This window comes from Protobothrops mucrosquamatus, unplaced genomic scaffold (genome assembly GCF_001527695.2).
Source record: "Protobothrops mucrosquamatus isolate PMUCROS unplaced genomic scaffold, P.Mucros_1.0 scaffold1652, whole genome shotgun sequence".
Taxonomy (NCBI): domain Eukaryota; kingdom Metazoa; phylum Chordata; class Lepidosauria; order Squamata; family Viperidae; genus Protobothrops; species Protobothrops mucrosquamatus.
The window spans coordinates 43,278-65,759 of NW_015387809.1; the positions used below are offsets into that span (position 1 = coordinate 43,278).

The 22,482-nt window shown below is 38.6% G+C and overlaps 1 protein-coding gene across 1 annotated transcript in view; it reads left to right on the forward strand.

The window, feature by feature from the left end:
• The first annotated feature begins 13,656 nt into the window (after nt 1–13,656).
• MICALCL (MICAL C-terminal like) overlaps nt 13,657–22,482 on the forward strand; it is a 36,311-nt gene continuing 27,485 nt past the window's right edge. Inside the window, exons 1-4 of the mRNA XM_029285419.1 lie at nt 13,657–13,833; nt 14,524–14,699; nt 17,264–17,341; nt 21,455–21,552. Of these exons, the coding sequence (XP_029141252.1) occupies nt 13,796–13,833; nt 14,524–14,699; nt 17,264–17,341; nt 21,455–21,552 (390 nt within the window). The 5' untranslated portion in view covers nt 13,657–13,795. The remainder of the gene's footprint in view (nt 13,834–14,523; nt 14,700–17,263; nt 17,342–21,454; nt 21,553–22,482) is intronic.

The window sequence follows — 22,482 nt, forward strand, 5'->3', positions numbered from 1 at the left end:
GTATTCCAAGTGTGGCCTTACTAAGGCATTGTAAAGTGGTATTAATACTTCACGTGATCTTGATTCTATCCCTCTGTTAATGCAGCCCAGCACTGTGTTGGCCTTTTTGGCAGCTGCAGCACACTGCTGGCTCATATTTAAGTGATCGTCCACTAGGACTCCGAGGTCCCTCTCACAGTTACTACTATTGAGCAAGGTACCCCCTATACTATACCTGTACATCTGGTTTTTCTTGCCTAAATGTAGAATCTTACTTTTTTCACCATTGAATTTCATTTTGTTAGATAGTGCCCAGTGTTATCCATTAGTATGTATTCACATGATCTTGCTAAAATGAAGAACAGTTTTTTCTTAAATATATATTTTATGCCTATTTCTCATATATTTTGTATTTTAATCATGAAAAACATACTTCTGTGTATTTTACAACTGGATTTTCTACAAAAATCTAACAGATAAGATCTAAGAAGGCAAGCATATCCAAGAGTATGTCTGGAAATAGTGACACATTTCTAAAATGTGAAATTTTAGGAAAAAAACTCAGGTTATCTTCAGTAAAAAAAAAAAATCTGATTTGGCCATTCTTATATGTAAAGTCGTATGCTTGTGCACAGTTCTGTGTGTGGAGAACTCATCCCAAAATGTTAATAGACAAAAGAATGAAAATCAAATGCTAAAGAGTTAATAAGGAGCAAGAAGTTTCCTCTATCAGGTGAGCTTTTTAAGGAAAGAGAGGCAATTTTACTTCTGGCATTTGCGGGTGGGAGCAAGGGAAGAAAAACAGCACTGTATCTTTAGAAAATTTGGAATTAGTTGAAGTAGAATCTTGAGCATTACACACTCAGTTGTAAAAATATGAGTTAAGTTTGGATACAGAGAATGAGCTGGAGAACATCAAGATAAAACCAACAGTATGCAAATAATCTTGTCCACACCCCATTAATAAAATGATCTTTGAATGGCAGGGTAGGGCAGGATTTTACAGCATCCTCTTGATACTAATTGACTACTTGCATAAACACTTCTAAAGTTATAAACCAAATTTTATATTTGTTTGAAGTAAAAAAAAAACGAAGCAGATGCTTCTGCAGCAATGTTTCTAGCTAGGAGCCATTTCAAATGTGGTTAAAGACAAACATTAAGTAGACAACATGCAGCTTGGTTTCTGCAAATCATGAAGCAAGGAGAAGGGCAATGTTTAAGTACAAGAGGGCATGCAGAAACTATTCCCAAAGTTTTTCAAAAGAGATGTCAAGATGCACTTGAGGGAAGAGACCAAAGCTACCCAAACCAGCAGACCTACTCTTCTATGTTAGCTGTTTCCATGGCTGCTAGTTTAGCCCTAGCAAAGAGTTGGTGCTGCATTGGAATTTCAATTTCCAGGGGTGGCACTTACTTAATGTGTTGTTTAAAATAACAGCAGATGATCACAACATCTTTAATTATGGACATTGAGATCTTCCTGGCATGTCTCATATTTCAAGGTTTCTGCTTCCCAAATGTACACAATAGGAAATATAGCCAGGCTCCAGAACAAAAGGCTTATGATAGATTATTTATTTCATAAGAAAAAGAAAGGAAATTGTGTTAGGAATGCAGAAGAAAAAAATACTTACGGAAATAAATAATATCTGGTCTCTTCTAAAATTCTGTGAATGAGACAGTGTGGCTAAGGCTGGAAGAAGGATCATATCTGGTCCTCAAGTGGTAGCTGTATCAAAATCGTGCATTTTGTAGGAATGCAATTTCATGTTAGCTTACATGGAAATACAGTAATTACTGATTGATTAACATGCAATCCTTTCTTTTGGAGTTACACAGCCAAAAGTTTCTTGTTTTTATTTAAAACATGGGATCTCCAAAGGATGAGTAAAAAGGGAAAGATTATGGAAAATGCCACAAATGCATTTTAGGAGTTGTATATCTAGATTGACCCAAAAGTGGAAGGTGGAGATATATTATCATTACAATTGTTGTTCATAATCAGATATATTTATCCTGCTTGGTTGGTTTCATATACAATTTTAATATTTAATAGGAATATTGACTAAATCCATTTCAATATTTTTTCTTCAAAGGTATATGCATGCATGTGATTCATAGACATAGTGCTAAGTTAGAGATGGAAAAAGGAGTGCTAGGCTGAGTGTATCTTTGGAATGTTTAATTCCAGAAGAATTAAACACAATTTAATTCTTCACAACCTGCCTACATTTTCCAGGGTCAATTAAACATTTCTCCCAAGAATTATTGCCTGTTCTTAATGTAATAGGTACATTGACTAGAAAAGGAAAGGGAATTGATAATTTGTAGTGTAAATTAATTCCTTCATAGATAAGAGATGCTTTGAATAAGTGACTGAATATTTTAAATATTCAGCAGAACTAAGCTTGTTTTCATCATTGTTGATGTTAATTTTCACTGGCAGATAAATCCTAGGAATTTTAGGCGTGGCATTCCTTTCTCCATCTGGTCACTTTCTGCCTTGGCCTTTCATTTTTGCTTGTTCAGTGAACAGATTGTGAAGTGAATCACATGCATACATGCATAATTTGAAATATTGTTTTCAGCAGTTGGATGTAAGGGGAATCAGTGGCCATTGTCTAGCTAGATTTATTTTGGTTGCAGCAAAAATATAGTTAATAATTAAGCCCAAGTATCAGAAATGTTTAGATGTTGGCTGCAAGGCAATGTTCACATAAACCCAACAACTACTTTGTCACTGCTATGTTTCAATTCCAAGAAAGCTGAAAGTTTTCTTGGCTTGCCAAATACCTTGCTTGAATACTCTAGTTCTCTTTGCAATGTTAATTGAACAGAATGGGCTATGCAATTTTTTAAAAATAATTTGCTTCTTAATGCATGCAAAGATTGATCAGATGGATGAATGGACATTCAGACAGACAGGGCTGTTCTTAGCAACGACTCTGGACAGTTTATAAGAAAACTGTCTACATTTTCTACAAGTTTATAAAAACAAGAAACAATAACATTAAAGAGCCAATAATCCACATAAGTCCCAGGATCAAGAAAAATAACTCCAAATTTAACAGAGCAATAAAATCAACCAGCCAACTCATAGCAAAACTCATTTAACCATCCAAATGCCTGGGGAAACAGCCAGGTTTTAATTTCCTTTATGAAAGTTAATAGGGTTGGGGCCATCTGGAGTTCTGGAGGGAAGCTGCTCTATGGAGCAGGCACCACCACAGGGAAGGCATGACTCCTGCTCCAGCAAGATGACATTGCTTGATAGAAGTCACCTGGAGCATAACGTCCCTGACAGATATGGTGAGGTTTTCCACAAAAAATTGAAGACAAATATATCCTGGTTGGCCATATGCCACAAAGGGCTTGATAGATAACCATTTCCTGAATCTCACCCAGAGGCTCCCTGAGGCCAGTTGTCTCACAGAGAAGAGTCTTTCTGGTATCCCTTTTCCAGATTTAAGGTATCACTGGGTGACAGGGTTTGGAACATTCGAGAGAGCAGACCTGCAATCTGTTTTTAATTCTAGAGTGAATTTTGGCTAAAGGAAATGTGGAAAGGGCATTTTTAGAACATTCTCCAATGTGTGGAATTTAATCCCCCTAATTGCTTAAGGTCATCTGTGGCTTCTCTCATTGTGTTCTACTAGAAGAGTTTGGATGATGGGAATGAACAACAGCTACATACACACACACACACCAATCAGGAACTTTCTCCCCCATCAATATGCAGATGTTAGATCATTGTATAATTTCAAAAAAGTTGTGGGTGTGAGGACATTGTGCCCAGAAGGCTGTTTCAGATAACTTATGCTTTTTGATGTCATTAGGATGTGACTTCCCCCTCAAAAATCTCTTTCTTTCTCTCTCTGGTCCCTCCTCCACATGAGAAATGGCTTGCAAATTTGGGGGAATATAGCACCTTAATCTCTGTCATCCTTCATGGAACTAAAATTCCTTTATAGAAGATAGATGAAGTTAACTTCTAGTGAAGTGAAACATAAACATGACTTTTTGATGAGAATAATATATAGGGCATGTTTTAATGTTTCCAAGTACAGTCTTCTGTATAAGGAAATGTTTTGCTATGATTTGTTATGGGTGAATATGCTTGGGTTTTATTTAACTATGCAAAGAGGATTTGTGTATTAGCAACAGAAATACAGTGGGGCTCCAATGAGCCCCTTTAGGGTAAACGAGTTCTAAACACTCAAGGTGTACAGATACCACGTTCCCTTTGACACTCAATTATACACAAACCATTGCTTTATCTTATCCCACACCAAACCATGTAGGTCTGCTGCAGCTGATGCTGTTAGTCAGAAAATTGCACAGATTTCAGTTTCCTTTAAAGACAAATCAGAAAGAACCAAGATTATTCAAGCAATAGGGAATAATGAAGGCTAAGACGGTCACAAGTAGAAGATTATGATACTTAATCAACCCATCCCTCACTTCCCAAATTAAATTATATAAACAAACAGGACAGTTGCATAATGAACACCTAGCTTGGGGCACCCAAATGGCATCTCAAACTTAGTGAACCACAAAAATCTAGTTATATTTCTCTTTGCTAGTCATAATGACTTACAGAAAACTAAACTGCCTACAGCATTTGAATTAGTTTTTTGGGTTTGCTTTAATATGGAATGAGGGTCATTAGAAAAGGTGGTAATTGAGTTCTTTTATGTTAATGATAAAGGATTGTCTTTTATGTTAATGATAAAGGATAAACTTTCTTCCTTATAAAGCACAGGGCTTTTTTTCTCATAGAACACCCAGAACGGAATTCTGGCACCTTTTTTGGATGGAACTTTGTAGGGTAGGCAAGGCGGGTTGTATGACGTGTGTGAGTTCCAGCACCTTTTTTTTTTTTTAACAAAAAAAGCACTGATAAAGCATAGCAAGACAGAAGGATGGAAAAAAGAAAGGTGATCTGCTTATTGTGCATCATAGGGCTTCCTTCTTGCTCACCAGATACTCAATCACCCTGTTCCTTCCTTCCTTCCTTCCTTCCTTCCTTCCTTCCTTCCTTCCTTCCTTCCTTCCTTCCTTCCTTCCTTCCTTCCTTCTCCTCCCTCCTTCAGCTTATTTTTGAAAAATTGTTCTTCAAATATCTTTCTTAGTATCTAACGTTAGTATCTAACGTTTTCATATTGATATAGTTTTTGAATGGTGGGCATCTCTGGAAGTTGATCTTGTAACAGAGTATATGTAAACATACTGGAAGATTTCTAGTTTTGCTGTAGTTCAGTTGGATTTCTTTTGTCTCTGTACAATATTAAGTGAAAACTACTCTTTAAAAAAAATCTTTGCCCTTTAATCTTTCTGCAGGATATTATGAGATCAACACTTAGCCTGACCTCCAAAAAAGCTTAGCAGAGTTGAAACTGATTACTACAGGAAATCCCAAGGCTGTAGAGTAAATTGGAAGTTGCAAAAAAATATCCCAGGACAAAGCAGTGATATACTATGCCCATACTATGGCTAAAAACTTGTTATCAATGCAATGAATAGAATCTGAAGCTGACTTGTTGGAGTCTGCACTTATGTGATCTCCAGGCATAATTAGTCAAGTTCCAATTATTCTAGGAAGCTTTCTGCAGGCTTGTTGCCTCCCAATGTGGGCTTAATTATCTTACACAATTCATACTTGACCTGTCTGGGAATTCTGGTGTGTGAGGTTCCACACTCTTAGTAAGACACAAAGTTCGGGAAAGCTATTGTGCTCTATTTATATGCATATGTGCTGATGTATACATGTGTGTGAGAGACAGATTGTGACTCACAGACTCTTTTTTTTTTGTTTGCCATTAAATGCAATGTCTGGGATAAAGGATGAGTAGGAAAGATTGTGATTCAGAGGCTTTCAGCCCATTTGATGTATGATTTTTTTTACTAAGCAAGGCTGCATATAATGTATACATTTTTTAAAAATAATTATGCATCCTTTGTAAAGTAATTAACTATTTCCCCAGCATCTGAGTTTCTATCTTGCTGTGACCAAGAGGTTCACAGCTTTATGCTTTCTGTCTCCTTAGGGAATCATCCTCTCTAATTTATTTACAATGCTTATCAGGGATCCTGATATTCCTTTATATAGGCAATAAAGCCTATGTAAAGTTTCTAGCACAGGGGTGTCAAACTGCCGGCCTGCAGACTGGATGCGTCATGGCGAAACCGCGCCCACCCCATTGCCGGCAATGGAAAAAAAGTCACGATACATCGCGACACATCACGTGATGTTGCGAGTTTGACACCCCTGTTCTAGCAGAAAAAATCATCCCATTTTATAATAATTCTGCTCTCTGGAACTATTTGTTGTATATTTGCTGGGGGACCTTTTTCTAGATTTGGTAAAATATAATGTGTGTATGTGTGTGTGTGGGGGGGGAGTTGTTATCCTCTCCAAGACTGTTGGCATCAAAAGGCATTATGTCACAAAGAATCTGATGTAGTGATGTGGAGCTTTTTTGTGCTGCTGTGTCAGAAGCATCAGTCAGGTTTGCTGCTTGGGTATCATCCCCCTGCCATTCAATGGCATTCCTTCCAGGGCTCCTTAAGCTGATTTCTGGAATGGTGGGGGAGTTCTCCAGCCAGGAGTGTTGGGGACATCAATCTACCTTCTCATAGCAAGTGGTCTAGAATGGTCCAGGAGTTCATAGCTAACATGACAGCTGTGAATCAAGGACCCAGAACACATTAAAGGCCAGATAATAGATCTGGTTTTCATATCAAGGCAGACAAAATGTGATTTGAAAGGGAAAGTGGCATTGAACTTTGTCCGTCATCATGGACAGATAATTCTTCAGTTGGTTTGGAATTTTGCACTGCAACATCCTCTCCACAGAGGGGAAGGACCTATTAGATTGGATCCTTCTCCTGCAGGTAACTAATGGATCCTGTGGGTTTTCAGATGGCTTTTGGGGAATTTCATGAGGATCTGGTAGGTAGTTTGGCTGACACTGTGGTCACTGGAATAAAGAATCATCCAGGGAGCAGGCCAGATTGTACCAGAATAGTATATTGAAATGGAGGGTAATGGAGCAGTTTAGACATAGAGCACTGTTAGAGAAAGATTTATCTGGAGTCTGAATCACATTCAAACTTACACAGTGGATATTTGAATGACAAAAATACATATTTTGTGGTCCTTATTGCATTGGCTGAATGCCACTCAGTGATCCTTTTTAAGAAACTCGCTTCCTTTTAGGAAAAGTTACTTGTTTCCTTTTAGGAAAAGTTGCTTTAAAAAGACCATTGGCTGAATGCCACCCAATGATCTTTCTTAAGAAACTTGCTTCCTTTTAGGAACATTTGCTCACATTTGAAAGGTATGAAGCATTCTTGCAGCATTTGGCAGACAAAACAAATTCAAGAGCAGTTGGACTCCAGTTGGACAATACAAACAGAAATGATTGGTGCCACAACTTTGAAATAATCTGGGATAATTTTGAGCCTGTGAGTCTCAGGAACTGGATGGGTCCCTCTACAGTGTAGTTCTACCACTTCAAAGAGAGGATTTCTAGTCTTCATGGTTGGTTAAGACCTCCCATGAAATGGCAGGAGATTGCAGCTGAACAATAACCAACCCTTGTGAAGAAGAGTTTCTGTGATCTCTAAAGAAGGTTGTAATGTATTTCATATTTAAAAAGCCTTTGCTCAGTCCAACTGTTTTGCACAACTTTAATATCATGGTCTAAATAGGTCTAAATAAATTAATTCAGCCCTGCACAAACTGGTCTCAGTACATCTGGAGGCATCACAAAAAAGTCTCATATGAAAAACAATGTTCCATCAAAGTTCAATTAATCAAACTTTTGGAGGGGAAGAAATGAAAACTAGCTTAGCGATGAAGCTAAGGATACAAAGACAATGTTTTTCTCTTCTCCTGCTACTGTTCTCAGACAATTGCTAGTCAGGGGATGTTGTCCTTGAATCTGAACATTTCCTTATGAACCGTCCCTGAATTTGCCTAACGGATTAAAACTATATCGTGGCAATGAATTTCATGTGATGAAGAATTTTATTTCACTACTGTAGTGTTATGGACTGGGTCAATCAAATTATACTGGGTAAGAAAGGGAGCAAGACTGAGTGGTTGGCTGACTGATTGATTGCATTATGCTTCAATTGATACTCCTCTATCTTGACTTTCTTGTTACTCAACTAAAATGCCTCCAACCATGTTATAATCTTTCTAGGGGAATAATTCCAATCCTCTTCCTCTTTCTCTTCCTCCCACCATATTTCTACATTTCCAGCAGTACAATAGCCTTTTTGAAATCATATGAAATCTCTATGCATACTATTCCAAGTGTGAGTGTATCTTCAATCGGTGAAAGAGTGTTACAGTATATTAGCTACACATACAATTTACAACCTTTTGTTGTACTTCATTTGATTTTTTTTTTAAAAAAATTAAGGAAACAGATGTGGCTTTTACACCCAGCTTTGTGCATCTTCAAATTCATGAACTCTACTACATATGCTCCATATTATGGAGCTTTTAGTAATACAAGATTGGTGCTCTGGGACATGAGTTTGTAATGCTTTAATATGCTTCCCAGACCAATTAGGTGATATTAACTACATTTGGGGACCAATGAATTAAATGAAGCTGAAGTGCACCAGTAACATTTAAATGAATCCATTCATGATGAGAACATCTTAATTGTTTCTGGTTTACAATCATTCCATTTTACTGCTTGGCAATGGCGCTAAAGATGTGTAATTGTTATTGTAGGAGAAAACTGTTGCTTTCTTGAAAAGCCCTTCTGTTGCTGTGAGTTTTTGACTTTCAGGTTTGATCTGTTTCCCCAACCCTTGTCTATCTTTTGGGGAGTAACATAAATATGCAAGTTGTTTAGGGTTTTTCTACCTGCTGTCTTTTTCAGTACCTGCAACAAGAAGGCTGTGTAAGATTACTGAAAATAAAGCTAGAATAACTGGACTGAGGTCTGTTGTGATCACAGCCTATCCGTCAATAGAAGTTAGTCGCCAGCATTAGGGGACAACAATTGCCAGGACAAACTATGGTCAGCCCAGCCTGGATCTGGAGCATGACTGCAGTTCTTCATAGGTGGCCTTGCCACAAATTTCTTTTGGGAGCTGAGCATCTTTTTCCAAACCAAGCTATCATATGCCAGCTGAAAGAATGGCACTCACAGAGGGTATGAAGAAAGCACCAATGATAGGCTTTGACAACCACTCAAGTTGCTCCACATCTGAGCTCTGTCTCGAGCTCCATTGTACAGCCTGTTGGTTTTCTGCTCTGGGTCTATCTTTGATGTATGGATTGTGTGTTCTGATACAAAGCTAAGCACTTTAAAGCTTCGAGGCCTCTAAAGCAGGGGTGTCAAACTGCCGGCCCGTGGGCTGGTTTCATCATACCGGAGCCACACCCACCCCATTGCCGGCAATAGTGAAAAAGCTCCGATACATTGCGCGACGTCACGTGACGTCGTGAGTTTGACATTTCTGCTCTAAAGCATTACTGAAGATGTTCTTAGTAGGGTGAAACTTTCAGCATGTTGCATCTTGCTCAGCTGATCTTGGAGAAGGTTTTTTTGGCATGCACTCACGGCCACAGTGATAGGTCCACACCTGGGCTAACATCTCCCAAACTGTTTCAATTTTAGTAAATTTGAAAGTAGAAATAGGACTGGAGTTTAGGAGAATTTGGAAGGAGACTGTATTATTTTGATTAAAGTCTTTCATGTAATAGAATATGAGGAGTGTCCACAGGGTGTTGTTACAAGAAAAAGATAAAAGTCAAAATGGTGGCCACAATGGCACCATTGAAACTCTGCCTATTTTGTTATATATGTCACACATAATAGGCAGAACTTTGATTGCACCCTTGTAATCAATCATCTTATTTTTTTTAACCATACCCTAAGGATATTTTTTGATACGGTAAGCCAGCATGTTAGATTATCTACAAGTAAATATTTTTAAAAAGCTAAAAAGTAATCTTTGATCCATACATAACAATCTTCTAACTAAACACTGTAACTCTGTGTGGTATCTGGCAGCACAATGCTCGGCTTCAGATGCCTGTAATTATGGGAAAGGAAGTCCCTGAATCGCAACCCCAGATGAGATCATGTCCCACTAGTGTTGTTGTGTGAGTGAGCCAAACTCAAAGATAAAATGCCTCCTTCCTCCTGTGAGAAGCCCCAGCACAAACCTGAATGTTTGCTTTAAACTCTTTTAGTCCTCTCTGTTTTAGAGAACTCCCAGATAGAAAAGAAAAGTATTAAAAAGTAAAAACAAAACAAAACCAGAATAATATATTTGCAGATGAGAAGGAATTTAAGGTTTTTAAACAAACCAGCCTACCTGGGAGATAGAGATGAGGCATTACACTCTGGAAATTCCTTGCTTTAAAAAAACTCATCATTTTGTTACACCCAGCTTGTCTTCAGAAAGCAAAAGGGTTTCTACCTGGACTTCTAAAGCTGGGTATATGCTGATCACGATCTCTCAAATCAGGATCCCCAGTAATTAAAATTTAGCCATTTAACTGGCCTTGATTGCTTTCATAAAGCTAAGGAGTGTTATGCTGGCAAGTAACTGGATGGGAGACAATCAAGAAATTCTAGGACTAAGAGTAGACTGAAATATTGGGGGAAAAAACTTTCTGGAAGGAGGCTATGGTAAATCACTTCCATATCATCACCAACATGGAATAAATTATAGATATTTATAATTATAGGATTTCCTTAATATTTTTGGTATTTCATACTTAAACTTTCAAACATGTGGAAATCATATTTTGGTTGAAAAAATAAAAAAAGTAAAAGAGAGCTTCTGAAATAAAAGAGGGCTTCTGGGACTGACATACAAGTCCATACAGAGATTCTGCTAGTTAGTCTGCTTTAAGGTGCAGAAAACCCTGAATAAACGTGCTGAAGGAAGAGTAAATTGAAGAATTTGGACTTAATGCCGTTTTAGTTCTGCTGATTTCAGTGGAAATAACCTCATCTAAATGTGTGATCCTCTGCATTTTTTTTCTGTTAAGAAGCCCCCAAAGTCTGACTAATAGGAAAGCTATTCAAGGAGACTGCAAGACAATTGCTTTTTGTTTTGCTTAAAACTGTTTTACACAAAATAAAATGTTGCATAGCACATTGCAGCAATGGTCATTCTTGGCATGTTTTAGACACTCAGCAAGTGGTTTTGTGCAAGCTGTACCAAATCTCTAGAGGGAAACATTTCCATGGAGAAGGTAATCTATAAAGCCACAAAGGAGTTAGAGGCCCTCAGGGTTGACTATTCCCATCAAAGGTTTTAGTTATTAATTCATGCAAAATTCAAGGTGTAGATATATCAGGCAATAAAGTCCCTCCTCTTGGCAACACTGTAGGGCTAAAGGCAAGGGTCAGGATGAACTGCTTTTTCCTAAATCTTAATTTGTGGCCTGTGATGGTTGTGAAGATCCAGGCAGAGCAGCAGACTATCAAAGGAGCATGAGCAAGTATAGGAGCCCTTCAAAAGGACCAGACCCCTGCCATGCCTTCTGTCACCACTGCAGGCACAATTGCAGGGATGGGACATGAGGAACTTCCGCATCTTTCAATGTCAAGGATATTCAAGTAGCTGTTTAGGCTTTTTCTCGGTATCTTTTCCTTTTCTGGCAGCATCAGATACTGTACTGTAGTGGCGAGGCAGCTCTTTTCCTTGCAATGGGTCAAAGAGGCATCCGTTGGCATATGGCATACATCTCAAAAGGATGAGATGTAACATGTGCTATCATGCAAGTGATGACTTTAGAAACCAGCCATTCAGCTGGTGGGAAAAAATGAAGTTTGGGGGCTTCTCCATCTGGCTTCTCCTGACTATTGGAACCTCCCATGCTCCATTCTCAATAGGGCAGCAGAGTTCTTTGCGCTGCCTATTTCCACCACAACAATAACCTTGTAATTTGAGTTCAGCTGGGGTTCTATGCCTAAGCAGACCAGACCTCATGGACTGCCAGTTTCTAGGCCATCACATTGTAAACAGCAAGCTTCAACCTTCATCTTAGGTACTTAATCCAGTCAAGGAGGAGAATGTAAGGAGTAAGTACTTCTCATCTCTACTTCTAAGCACCATGGTGCCACAGTGGTTAGAATGCAGTATTGCAGGCTCACTGCCAGAGGTTCGATCCTCACTGGCTCAAGGTTGACTCAGCCTTCCATCCTTCCGAGGTTAGTAAAATGAGCACCCAGATTGTTGCTGACTCTGTAAACTGCTTAGAGAGGGATGAAAAGCACTATGAAGTGGTGTATAATTGCTATTCATTATGGACTGCTGGTAGTAGGGTGAAAATGAAGGGAAGCTGCTGCTATAGGCACCAACACATTCAATGATGAAGCACTCAAACATAGGTTGATGTTGCTTCATGAGAAGTTGCTAGATGTGGTTCATTTAAAAAAAAATAAAGTATCCATGAATTGTATGCTAGAGTGTTGACTGTCTGGGCATAAAGATTACATCTTGTAAGATTGCCAGTAGTTTCTCTCAAAATGTGAAGTTGAAGTGGATCTGGACCAGTGCCATCCATCCAGATCCCTGTTGTTCCCATCAGGGACAATAGAGGGCCATGCATGTTGACCTTTCTGACTGCAGGGAGTGGAAATTCATGGCCAAGGCAACTTCTGAACTTAAACTGTTTTTTATGGTGAACTCCTCTGGTTCAGAGACAGCCTTCCAGAGCCAATTTCTATTTCTGGTTCTTTTCTTAGAAAAGTTGATGGGAGAACCAGAAAAGAAACTAGAGTCAGATCTGTGTGAAACAAGGGGTATGTCTTTAGGTGAGAGACCTGGTTTGTTTGTTTGTTTTTGTATCACCACAATCCCAAGGGTCTCTTTGAGTCTTACATCATAAACTTTCAAAATGCAACAATATAATGAAAGTGTAAAAATACTCATAATTAAAATTAATCTTGTTATTGGGTATCTCATAATTAATTAATTAATTAATAATTGCATTGGGTATCTCCCAACCGAACATGCTATTGAAGGCTCTTCTAAATAGTTGTGTTTTTACTAACTTCTTAAATACTGGGAGGGAAGATATATGAAACATTTGCAGAAGAAAGCTGTTCCTGAGTTTAAGGACCAGAAGGGAGAAGTACTGATTTCTGGCTCTTCTTCCACAAATCAGCATCCACACACAGAATATCCAAACTGGACAGGTAGAGTCTGTTTGAAGCAGATAATCCTGCAGGTCCTGGTAACAGAAGCAGATCAAGTGGAGAACATTAGACAAGGCTACAGTCAGGAAGAATGGAATGTTTGGTCAATGTTCCTAGAAGCAATAGCAGCAGGACCCAGGACCCCAATTCAGGCATAGGTTGTCTACTGGTTGTTACCTTTCAGTTCTCTGCTACATGAGAAAATCGAAGGAAAGTGAGGACAACTATTTTTCTCCAGTTGCTCCAGCAAAATATTTATCATTGGACATATTGAAGTACATCCTTCATATTGAAGGAAGGATATTTTTGAACAATGGACATAGAAGTTAATTTTGAGCATATCTTCATATATAGATAAACTGTGTTTAAAAGATGGTTGGCTTGACTTTTCCACATTATAGGCATCCTGAATGAACAATGTTATTGTTCTAAATTGAAGAATGGGGCAAGTTTTCATGTTCTTTGTTTTTTTTCTAGAGTATTACAACTCTCCAGTAGATGAATCCATCTCTCCAAAGAAGTGCAAGAATATTCCCCATCTTGATTTGAGAAGCTCCTTGCCCTCTTCTGAATGGACATTGGTCAGATGTACCCCAGAAGAAGAGAAAGCTCGTCACAAACCTATGGCAGTCCAAGTCCTAGTAACCAGTGATGGAAGCAGGTATTGGTTACTGATGCAAATTTACTTCCTTGAATGAGCCAGAGCCAGAAATGATAGAACTCACTTGTCAGAGTAAATAGAAATATGAGAGAAGAAAGAATGATGAACCAGGAACACTGAAGTCTTGCAGCTTGCACGAAGCTTTTGTGGGCATATGATTCACTGGCAGTAAATCTTTGCATCCCACGCAGTCTGAGTAATACAGGGTGGGGTGGGGGATTAAATCCAGATTAGTTTTGACAAGAACAGTAAAAATTACAGTAAGTAACAGCTATTGAAGTTTACAAGAAAGCAGCTTGTAGAATACAAATATACAGTATATATTTCTTGGTTTCTTTTGCACTGAGTTTCCTGAACTTTTGTCCTTCCAGTTCCATGATTAGCATTTCTTTCTTTTTGAAGAACCGTCAATAACTTGATAGGCTTTCAGTAATGTGACTTGAGGAGGTGTTATTTTCTTTCATTTTTGTTGGCTGAGAGTTATGATGGTTGTAATCCAACACATCTGGAGGGCACATGTCCAGAAATAGAACACCTGTCAAAAGAAAAAATGTAGCAAAGTCCACCAACGATGCTTATTACATAACTGAGGGAAAGATACTGTACCTATGTGAATGGTTGATTAGTTGTTTTGTACCACTTGCTGGACGTGTTTAAGACAACCAGATTTTTCTACTCTTGGATTCCTAGTTCAGAACTAGAATGTGATCTTTCTGGCAATTCAGCCATTTCTGCATCCTCAGAAGAGATGTTGTCATTGCCTGAGCCCATCTGGAATTGCCTCCCATCTTCAAAAAGATCTCCGCTGTTTGCCACAAATTTGGAGAAGGGAAAGGATTGCCTTGAAAAATCCAAAGCTGCTAATGGTAAGTTTCTATAAGCACTATATCTCCCTGATTTCACCAAAAGGCACTGAAACAATTCAAGACATACCCATTGATAAAGTGTTATGAGGTTCAGAAGATGTGAAGGCAGTTGAATTGAGCAGCACAGAGGTCTGGAGTTGAAGAGGCTCACCTCCCACTTGGAAGGTTGAGAATGCAATCCTAGGTAGAGACAGATGTTTCTTTATCAGGGTGCAAAGAGAAAATATCTGCTGTGAACTCTGTGTACGCATCAGGAAGGGCATCCGACCACTAAATGCTCAGTTCCTTTCAGTCACCCTGACTCCATCCCCACTCAAGGGATTACAGGATCAAAAAAGAAAAAAATGCAGTTGAATTAAACAAATTCACTTGTGGATGCTGGGTTCTCTATTTTCTCAAGTGCTTTTTAGCTATCATCTCTCAGTTCATTTTAGCATTAGATAATTAAGCCAAAGGTAGACTCCAGGTCATGAATTTTTATGCAGAATAGCATCGTAAAATACCTCTTAACAGCTGAATCCAATATAACAATAATGCAGACAATTGAGTTGATATATTTATAAAATGTACCATTATATAAAATACTACTGATAGAACTCTGAAAAGGAATGCTTTCCATACATCCAAATTTTGTCACATGCTTTCTAAAATAATAGAACTTTATTTTGTTTCAAGTTGCCTGGCCTTTTTAACTTGACCTGCTCTCTGGAGCTACAGGCTTCTCAAAAGAGTTTCCTGCAATGTAGAATTGCTCAGGGAGAAGAAATTGATTGTTTGCTCTGCCCATTCCATAATCAATAGAACTGTAAAACAATAGCTTGATTAAATCTATGGTTTATGTATTTTAATAGATACCATAGAAAATATATTTTAATGCCCTCTTCTTTTAATCCTAGTGCAGGTAGCCCTTGACTTAGACCACAATTGAGCCCAAAATTTATGTTGCTAAGTGAGAAATTTGTTAAGTGGGTTTTGCTCCATTTTACAACTTTTCTTGCCACATTTGTTAACTCAATCACTGAAGTTGTTAAACTAGTAACAAGGTTGTTAAGTGAATCTGGTTTCTCCATTGACTTTGCTTGTCAGAAAGTTGTAAAAGTTGAAAAATGGTCGTAAGTCACTTTTTTCAGTGCCGTTACAACTTTGGTCACTAAGTGAACTGTTGTAAGTTGAGGACAACCCATACTGCAGCCAAGAATCTGTACAAATTAAATTTCTCTTTTCAAAGGAAAGCTTTTGAAATGCACAGCAATGAAATGCAAAGTATCTAACTCAGTGGTTCTCAACCTGTGGGTCGGGACCCCATTTGGGGTCGATCGACCATTTCATGGGGGTCGCCAAGCAAGGCTGTCCGCCATTTTTTTTGTCCGCCATTTTTTTCCTTTTCCGGCGGGTGCCTTACCTACCTTGGGCTGGGCCAGCTGGTGGTCAGCCTGCTCCGTCTCTGCTGCTTGCCAGATACGCCTCGGCCGGCGCAGGGGGCGGAACCACGCATGTGCGGCGCTCCCAGGCAGGGAAAGTCCTCAACCTATGACCGGTTGGGTAGTCCTCGACTTACAACTGGTTTAGTCCTCGACTTACGACTGGTTTAGTCCTCGACCTACAACCAGTTTAGTCCTCGACTTACGACCGGTTGGGGTCGCGGCATTTAAAAGGTTGAGAACCACTGATCTAACTGAAGTCACTCCCATGGAGTAACTGCCATATATCTTCCCTCTCTTACACATTATGTTTTACACATACACACACACACACACAGAGAAAGAGTCATAACCCCCCCCCCCTTCAGCTTCCACACTGCTTTTTTCCAAAGTGATCCATAAGGTTCCCTGGTACATAACGTACTTTCCCCTTTGGGGCCTCCCTTATCCTCAGCTTTTTATCTCCCACATTGCTGTGTTTCGCACTGTCATTGTTTGCTTGATCAACAGGATTAACTTTTTCCTTGAAGTCAGTTGTGAGAATTATGTAACTTCACCAATGAAAAACAAATGTTTCATTTTCTCCCTTATTTTGGAGTGGGAAAAAAAACTGCAGACAAAAGAAACAATAGAGATATAGAAATGGTTGGGCATAAATGAGTTCTTGTGCTACAACATTCTGCAAAAATGGAATAAATTGAGGGTTAAACAGCTGAGCCATGGCCTTTCTAAGTGAAAAACAGATTGGAGAACAGTGCCATCTAGTGGTCTATATTTAAATATTTATCAATGAATATTGATAAATATTTAAATATTGAAATGATTAGGCGTCATTGCCTTAGAAAAATTGTAATTTTTGAACTCTTCTACTTGAAATGTAAACTTCTTGAGCGAACTGTTCTGTGAAGATGGTTTGACTAAATTTTTATTGCTATGAACTGCAACTGGTTTTGTCAAATATGGATGATAAGGAGGGGTAGGATGTCAAATTTTACTCTCCAGTTATGGAATAACTCCAAAACAGATATCCAAGAAAAACAAATTCAAATTTAAAATCTCATTGTGCTTACTGTTAAGATTTGGAACTTCCTGTGTTTTAACAAATGCCTTTTGTAGCTATTTTTTCCTATTTTTCCCCTCTAGCATTACAACGAGCGCACACTCTTCGTGACTCTTCTTCATCAAAAAAATACCAGAACTGGAAAAAGAAAATTCAGTCCAGTAAGATATAACCTGACTAAAATTACTCATTTAGCTACATTCTTCCATAAACAATTTCATTTATGTTTAACTTTCACTTATGCCAATTTTACAACCTTTGTGCTACGGATGTTAAGCCAATCACTTCAAGTATTAAGTGAATCGCACAAGTTGTTAACTGAACCCAGCTTCTCCCATTGAGTGTGCTTGTTGGGATTTGGCTGGGAAGATCACAAATGGTGATCAGCTGGGATTCTGCAACTGTCATAAATAGATATGGTTGCCAAACACCCAAATTTTGTTCACATGACCATGGCTACAACAGTCATAAATGTGAGGACAAGTTGTAAGTCACTTTTTTTAGTGCCGTTGTAACTTCAGTTGCTAAAAAAACGTTTCCAAGTCGAGAACTACCTGTAATGTCCACCTAGTCTCATGACTTGATTATGATTACTTTTAAGGAAATTGCTTTGATATAAGAGAAGACGTGGGAAAGCCACTTAATCCTTTTTTAAAATTTTGCTTCCCTGTTTCTGTTGACTATTCGTAAAACAGTTTTCCCTCTTTTGAATTTCAAAGATATGAGAGCCACATAGGATGGACTTTGTCATACTTGTAATATGAGTTTTGTAGTATTGTTGCACTGAATAACTAACACGGATTTTCCTGCATTTTAATTTGCATTATTTCTCTTCCTCTTTTAAATGTATTGTTAATAATTGTCCACAAGTCTAACCTAGCAAGAAGAATGTAAAAGCTTTATTGTAGAAACCAGGACCAACAGACTTTTTGATATATTATAAATACTTTCATTTTCAGCTGTTCCCAAGCCTCGAATCAACAAAGCAAGCATTTGAGCCCATTCAGTGCTGAGAAAAAAATGTGAATGTATCTTTATATTTAAAGTACATTGTAGATTCATTTACATTACCCTCAGATAGGAGATTTCTTAATTTTCCTTCCTAGAACACAGCTTGGTCCACCTGGCCTGCAAATCACCTGCTGTGCAGCCTGATCCCTCTCAGCTCTTTTGAGTTCCATTCTTAGTGCTGAGACTCCATAATCTTTGGTATCTCAGGCCTCTCAGAAAAGGCTGACTGGAAACATATTGTTGCTTGAGATGAAGCTATTCCCTATTTCCCTTTCTGTAGAATGGTTAGAAGATTCTGGGCTGGTCCTTGGATCTTTGATACTGGCAAGGGGAGGAATATCTATCTCTGTATCTGAAAAGCAACCTAGCTTAGGCAGCCTAGCACAGATAATCCATGACTCATTACAGTTGGAAGTTGTGACAGCAACTAAGTGAAAGAAGTCGTTAACAGCTGATCACATTGTTAAACAAATGTGCAGGTCATTAAGCGGAGCATGGGTGCCTTAGGGGCTCCAGGGGAAACCCTAGGAGGCCTAGCACAGGCCATGTCCTCTGAGGTACCCTGTGCTCCACTTCCTGCCCCTTTGGGTTTTTGCAGGCCTGGGCCTACTTTCCACCCCACCTAGTCTCACCATCCCTCACCCTGGGCATTCATTGCACACTTATTTTTTGAAGACCTCCCGAGCTTGGGTTAGGGAAGGAGGGCATGCCACTCTATTCCTAGGTCACATAGTACAATACCAGAAGTGGCCACCATTTCTGAATTATTATCCTGCTTCATTTCCCCTCCCCATATCATCAAGCATTTGCCATCAGAGGCCACTGTCTCACTCTAGCAGGCGAGCCCTGCTTTGACATCATACAAAATGTTCTGATATGCAGCATATTCCTAAATAACAGTGCCTTTATGTATTACATTTAGATATAAAAAGTCAGATTTGCCCTAGTTGTCCAATTAGCACACAAACTAATGAACAAACAGTTTGCAAAAATCTTAATGCTTTCACAAAGGAGAGTTAGGCAGGTGGCAAAACTACCGCCACCTCATTTTTAATTTGTTCTTCTCAATTAAGCCTGTGTTTAAAATGCTGCTTATTAATTCTGCTGTCATTTTGTATTTTTTAAAATTTCCCCTGTGTGTTTGATGAGGCGTCTCCAGAGGGAGCTAAAAGCTTGTGGGAAGAATGTATTGAATGTTAACATGTTCAAGCTAATCTATTTACTGGAATGAATTATTATCTACAATTAAAGTATTCTGCCCACCTCAACAGTTATATTTTATCTGGGTGAAAACCAGAAATCTTCACAGCTAGACTTCTAGAATTTCAAAATACATCTTTGTTTTAATATTTGAATGCTGTTCTTTTAATTTTTGGAAATACAATCTGTATTATTCTCTTTAAATTGGGGTGAACTTGGGAACTGTCCTGAAAGCCCACAAAAAAGAAGTAAATTGTTAAATAAATGGCCTATTTGCTATATGTAAGTTTAGTTATATTTAAATTAACAGATAACTAAGTTTGGTTTTCTCCTGGTCCTACTTGCATTTTTATCTTGATTTTTTTTTGTAATATGGCTCTCAATACACTAGGTGTTGACCCTCAGCTCAGAAAACAATGAAAAGTCTACCTTTAAAGATTTCAGATTTAGGTATGTTGCATAGACTATATGATGTTCATGGGTGGAGAACACAGGAGGCACTTGGAAATGGAATCAATGGTGCACACCCTGCTGTTATATACTAGTTTGCATGGGTATATATGGATAGATCAATATTCATCATATTTAACCCCATTATCTTTTGACTTCTCCCAATAAGTATTCAATGTATTAAAGACACCTGGAATATTGAAGCTGGGGATATTCTTCGAATGTGTCACAAGAAAAAATAAGAGACAAAGGAGTGGATAAATAATTTGAGCAAGCATCAGCTGAAATGATGTCACTTGCTTAAAAAGCAGTAGGAGCATTGAATGTATCCAAATCTGGACAAATATTTTTGGCATTTACTATTCCAGTAACAGAAAAGTATAAATCATACTACAGTATGTGAGCCAAGAATTCCTATTGAAAGGGTGAAGGGTCCGTTGCTTCCCATGTTGCAGAGAACAAAACATTTCCACCATTACTGGTGCATGGAGGGGGGGGAAACGACAACAAGTCTTTGACAGCTGCTGCTTGTGTCCCCCGCTGAGCTTAATTGGCACCACCAGGAGCTGAGCTGAGCCATTCAGTCAATAAAGAGAAGAGCTCCCTGGCCTTGAATTCCATTGTGAAGAAATCTGAAGGTTGGTGGGAAGTCGGCCAGCAGTGAAAATTCTGCTCCACAATTCTTAAGGCGGGGTTAGAGGAATATAGAGGAAGCTGTATAAATGCTTGCATGACAGACTGTTGTAGATTTACAATAGGGGAGAATAATCTCTCCCAGCCATTAGACTGTAGCTGGATGTTCTGCATATGACATCATGTTGGGGCTGTAGCTACCTAGTCGTTGGATTTTAAAGAAACAGATACAGAGATAATACAAAGTCTGGCCTTTTTTCCTCTTAGAGAGTAAATTTTTGTCCACGAAATATCCATGTCTCCTAAAAGGCAATATGCATAGCCAATATGCACTCTGCTACACATTTCAGATCGTAAGGGCACAATCATAGAATTAGCAGAGGTCTTGCAGGAACTTGGTGGCTCCCAAGGTGAGGATGCTGGGTGACAATTGGCAGGCTCATGTTTGAGAACCAGTTACTGCCACCTCCTGCCAATCCAGCAGTTTGAAAGTGGATGATCGCAAGTAGATAAATGGGTACCACTTCCATGGGCAACTTAATAGGAACATGAAAGGAGCCCCCAATTGGGCATCACGCAGGCAACGGTGATGTCACCATTCAATCTTTTCAATCCAGAAGAACTAGAGGTCTTCTAGTGCAACCCATTGCCCAAGATAGGTATTCTCATCCTTTTCAAGACAAACATCCACTCTTTGCTTAAAACCTTGGCAATGAAGCATCTATGACTGTTCCACTATTTAACAATTCTCACATTTGGGAGATTCTTCCTTCTTTTGAATGAAATCTCCTGTAAATCTTCCAGCCATCTATTTCATTTAGGGATCCCTGAAGAATAAATCCATAATCTCATCCTTCTGACAACTCTTCAAGTCTTAGAAGGCTGCTATCATGACTCCTGCTAGCTTTCTCTTCTTTAGGCTAAGCATACTTAGTAGAAATGCTCACGTTTTAACTGAACAACTCATTGTCCTTTCATAGATTTTCCTCTTTTGTACAACAAGAAAAGTGGATCATCTTCAAAGGATGCTTCTGCCAGTCTTCAACAAGAGTTTGAGGAGAGTTGCTTTAAGACAGAGGTAGGTGGCCAAGAGAGGGCAGCACATTGTTTTGAACCTGCTGTATCTTTTTTTTTTTTGTTAACATGTACTGTTTAATATTTAAGTGAACAATCCATTTAAAGCACAAAGAGATAGAATTGGCATTCGGAAGGCTTCAGTCTATGTTACAACATTTGCCTTGTGCAACGAAGGGCATCAGTGCCCTTGACATAAGATATTGGAGAGGGAAAATGACATCATTTGGCATACATGGATTAGCAGACAATAAACATTTCAGTGGAGATGTTGGAAGTTGTCTTCTTACATCCCTGAGTTTTGCAATTGGCAGACAGGACACTTCATAAGTCAATCAGTCCCCCCAGCACACATTTGTTTTAATTGCTTGTAGAGTGAATAATTAAGTACTGCAGCTCTTATGTTAACTTCTTGAAGGGTGCATCTGCTCATGTCCTTCAGGGTTCCTGTTTCTTCTTTCCTGAAAATGTAAAGCCTATTATCCTGCAAGAGCTTGAACTCTATTTTGAATTCCAGTGATGCAGAATGTCTCCTCAACCTCTATCCCTATCCCTGTCAGGTAGGCAACTCTTAATAACAGAATAACAGAGTTGGAAGGGACTTTGGAGGTCTTCTAGTCCACCCTCTTGCTCAAGCAGGAAACCCTATACCATTCCAGACCATTTTAATTGGTTGGGCAACCAATAATTGGACATTGGTTGTCTAATTATTATTATTATTTTATTTTTTATTATTTATTATTATTTATCAAATTTATACCCCGCCCTTCTCCTAACGGACTCAGGGCGGCTTACAGCCAGTTAAAACAGATAACTAATACAATAATACTAATTTTAAAATATGATTAAAATGAAATATTCATTATTGGCCGTTTCTTTTTAAAATTATTTTAAAAACCAAATTAAAATACCCCTTAGGCCAGTCCGGCTAGCT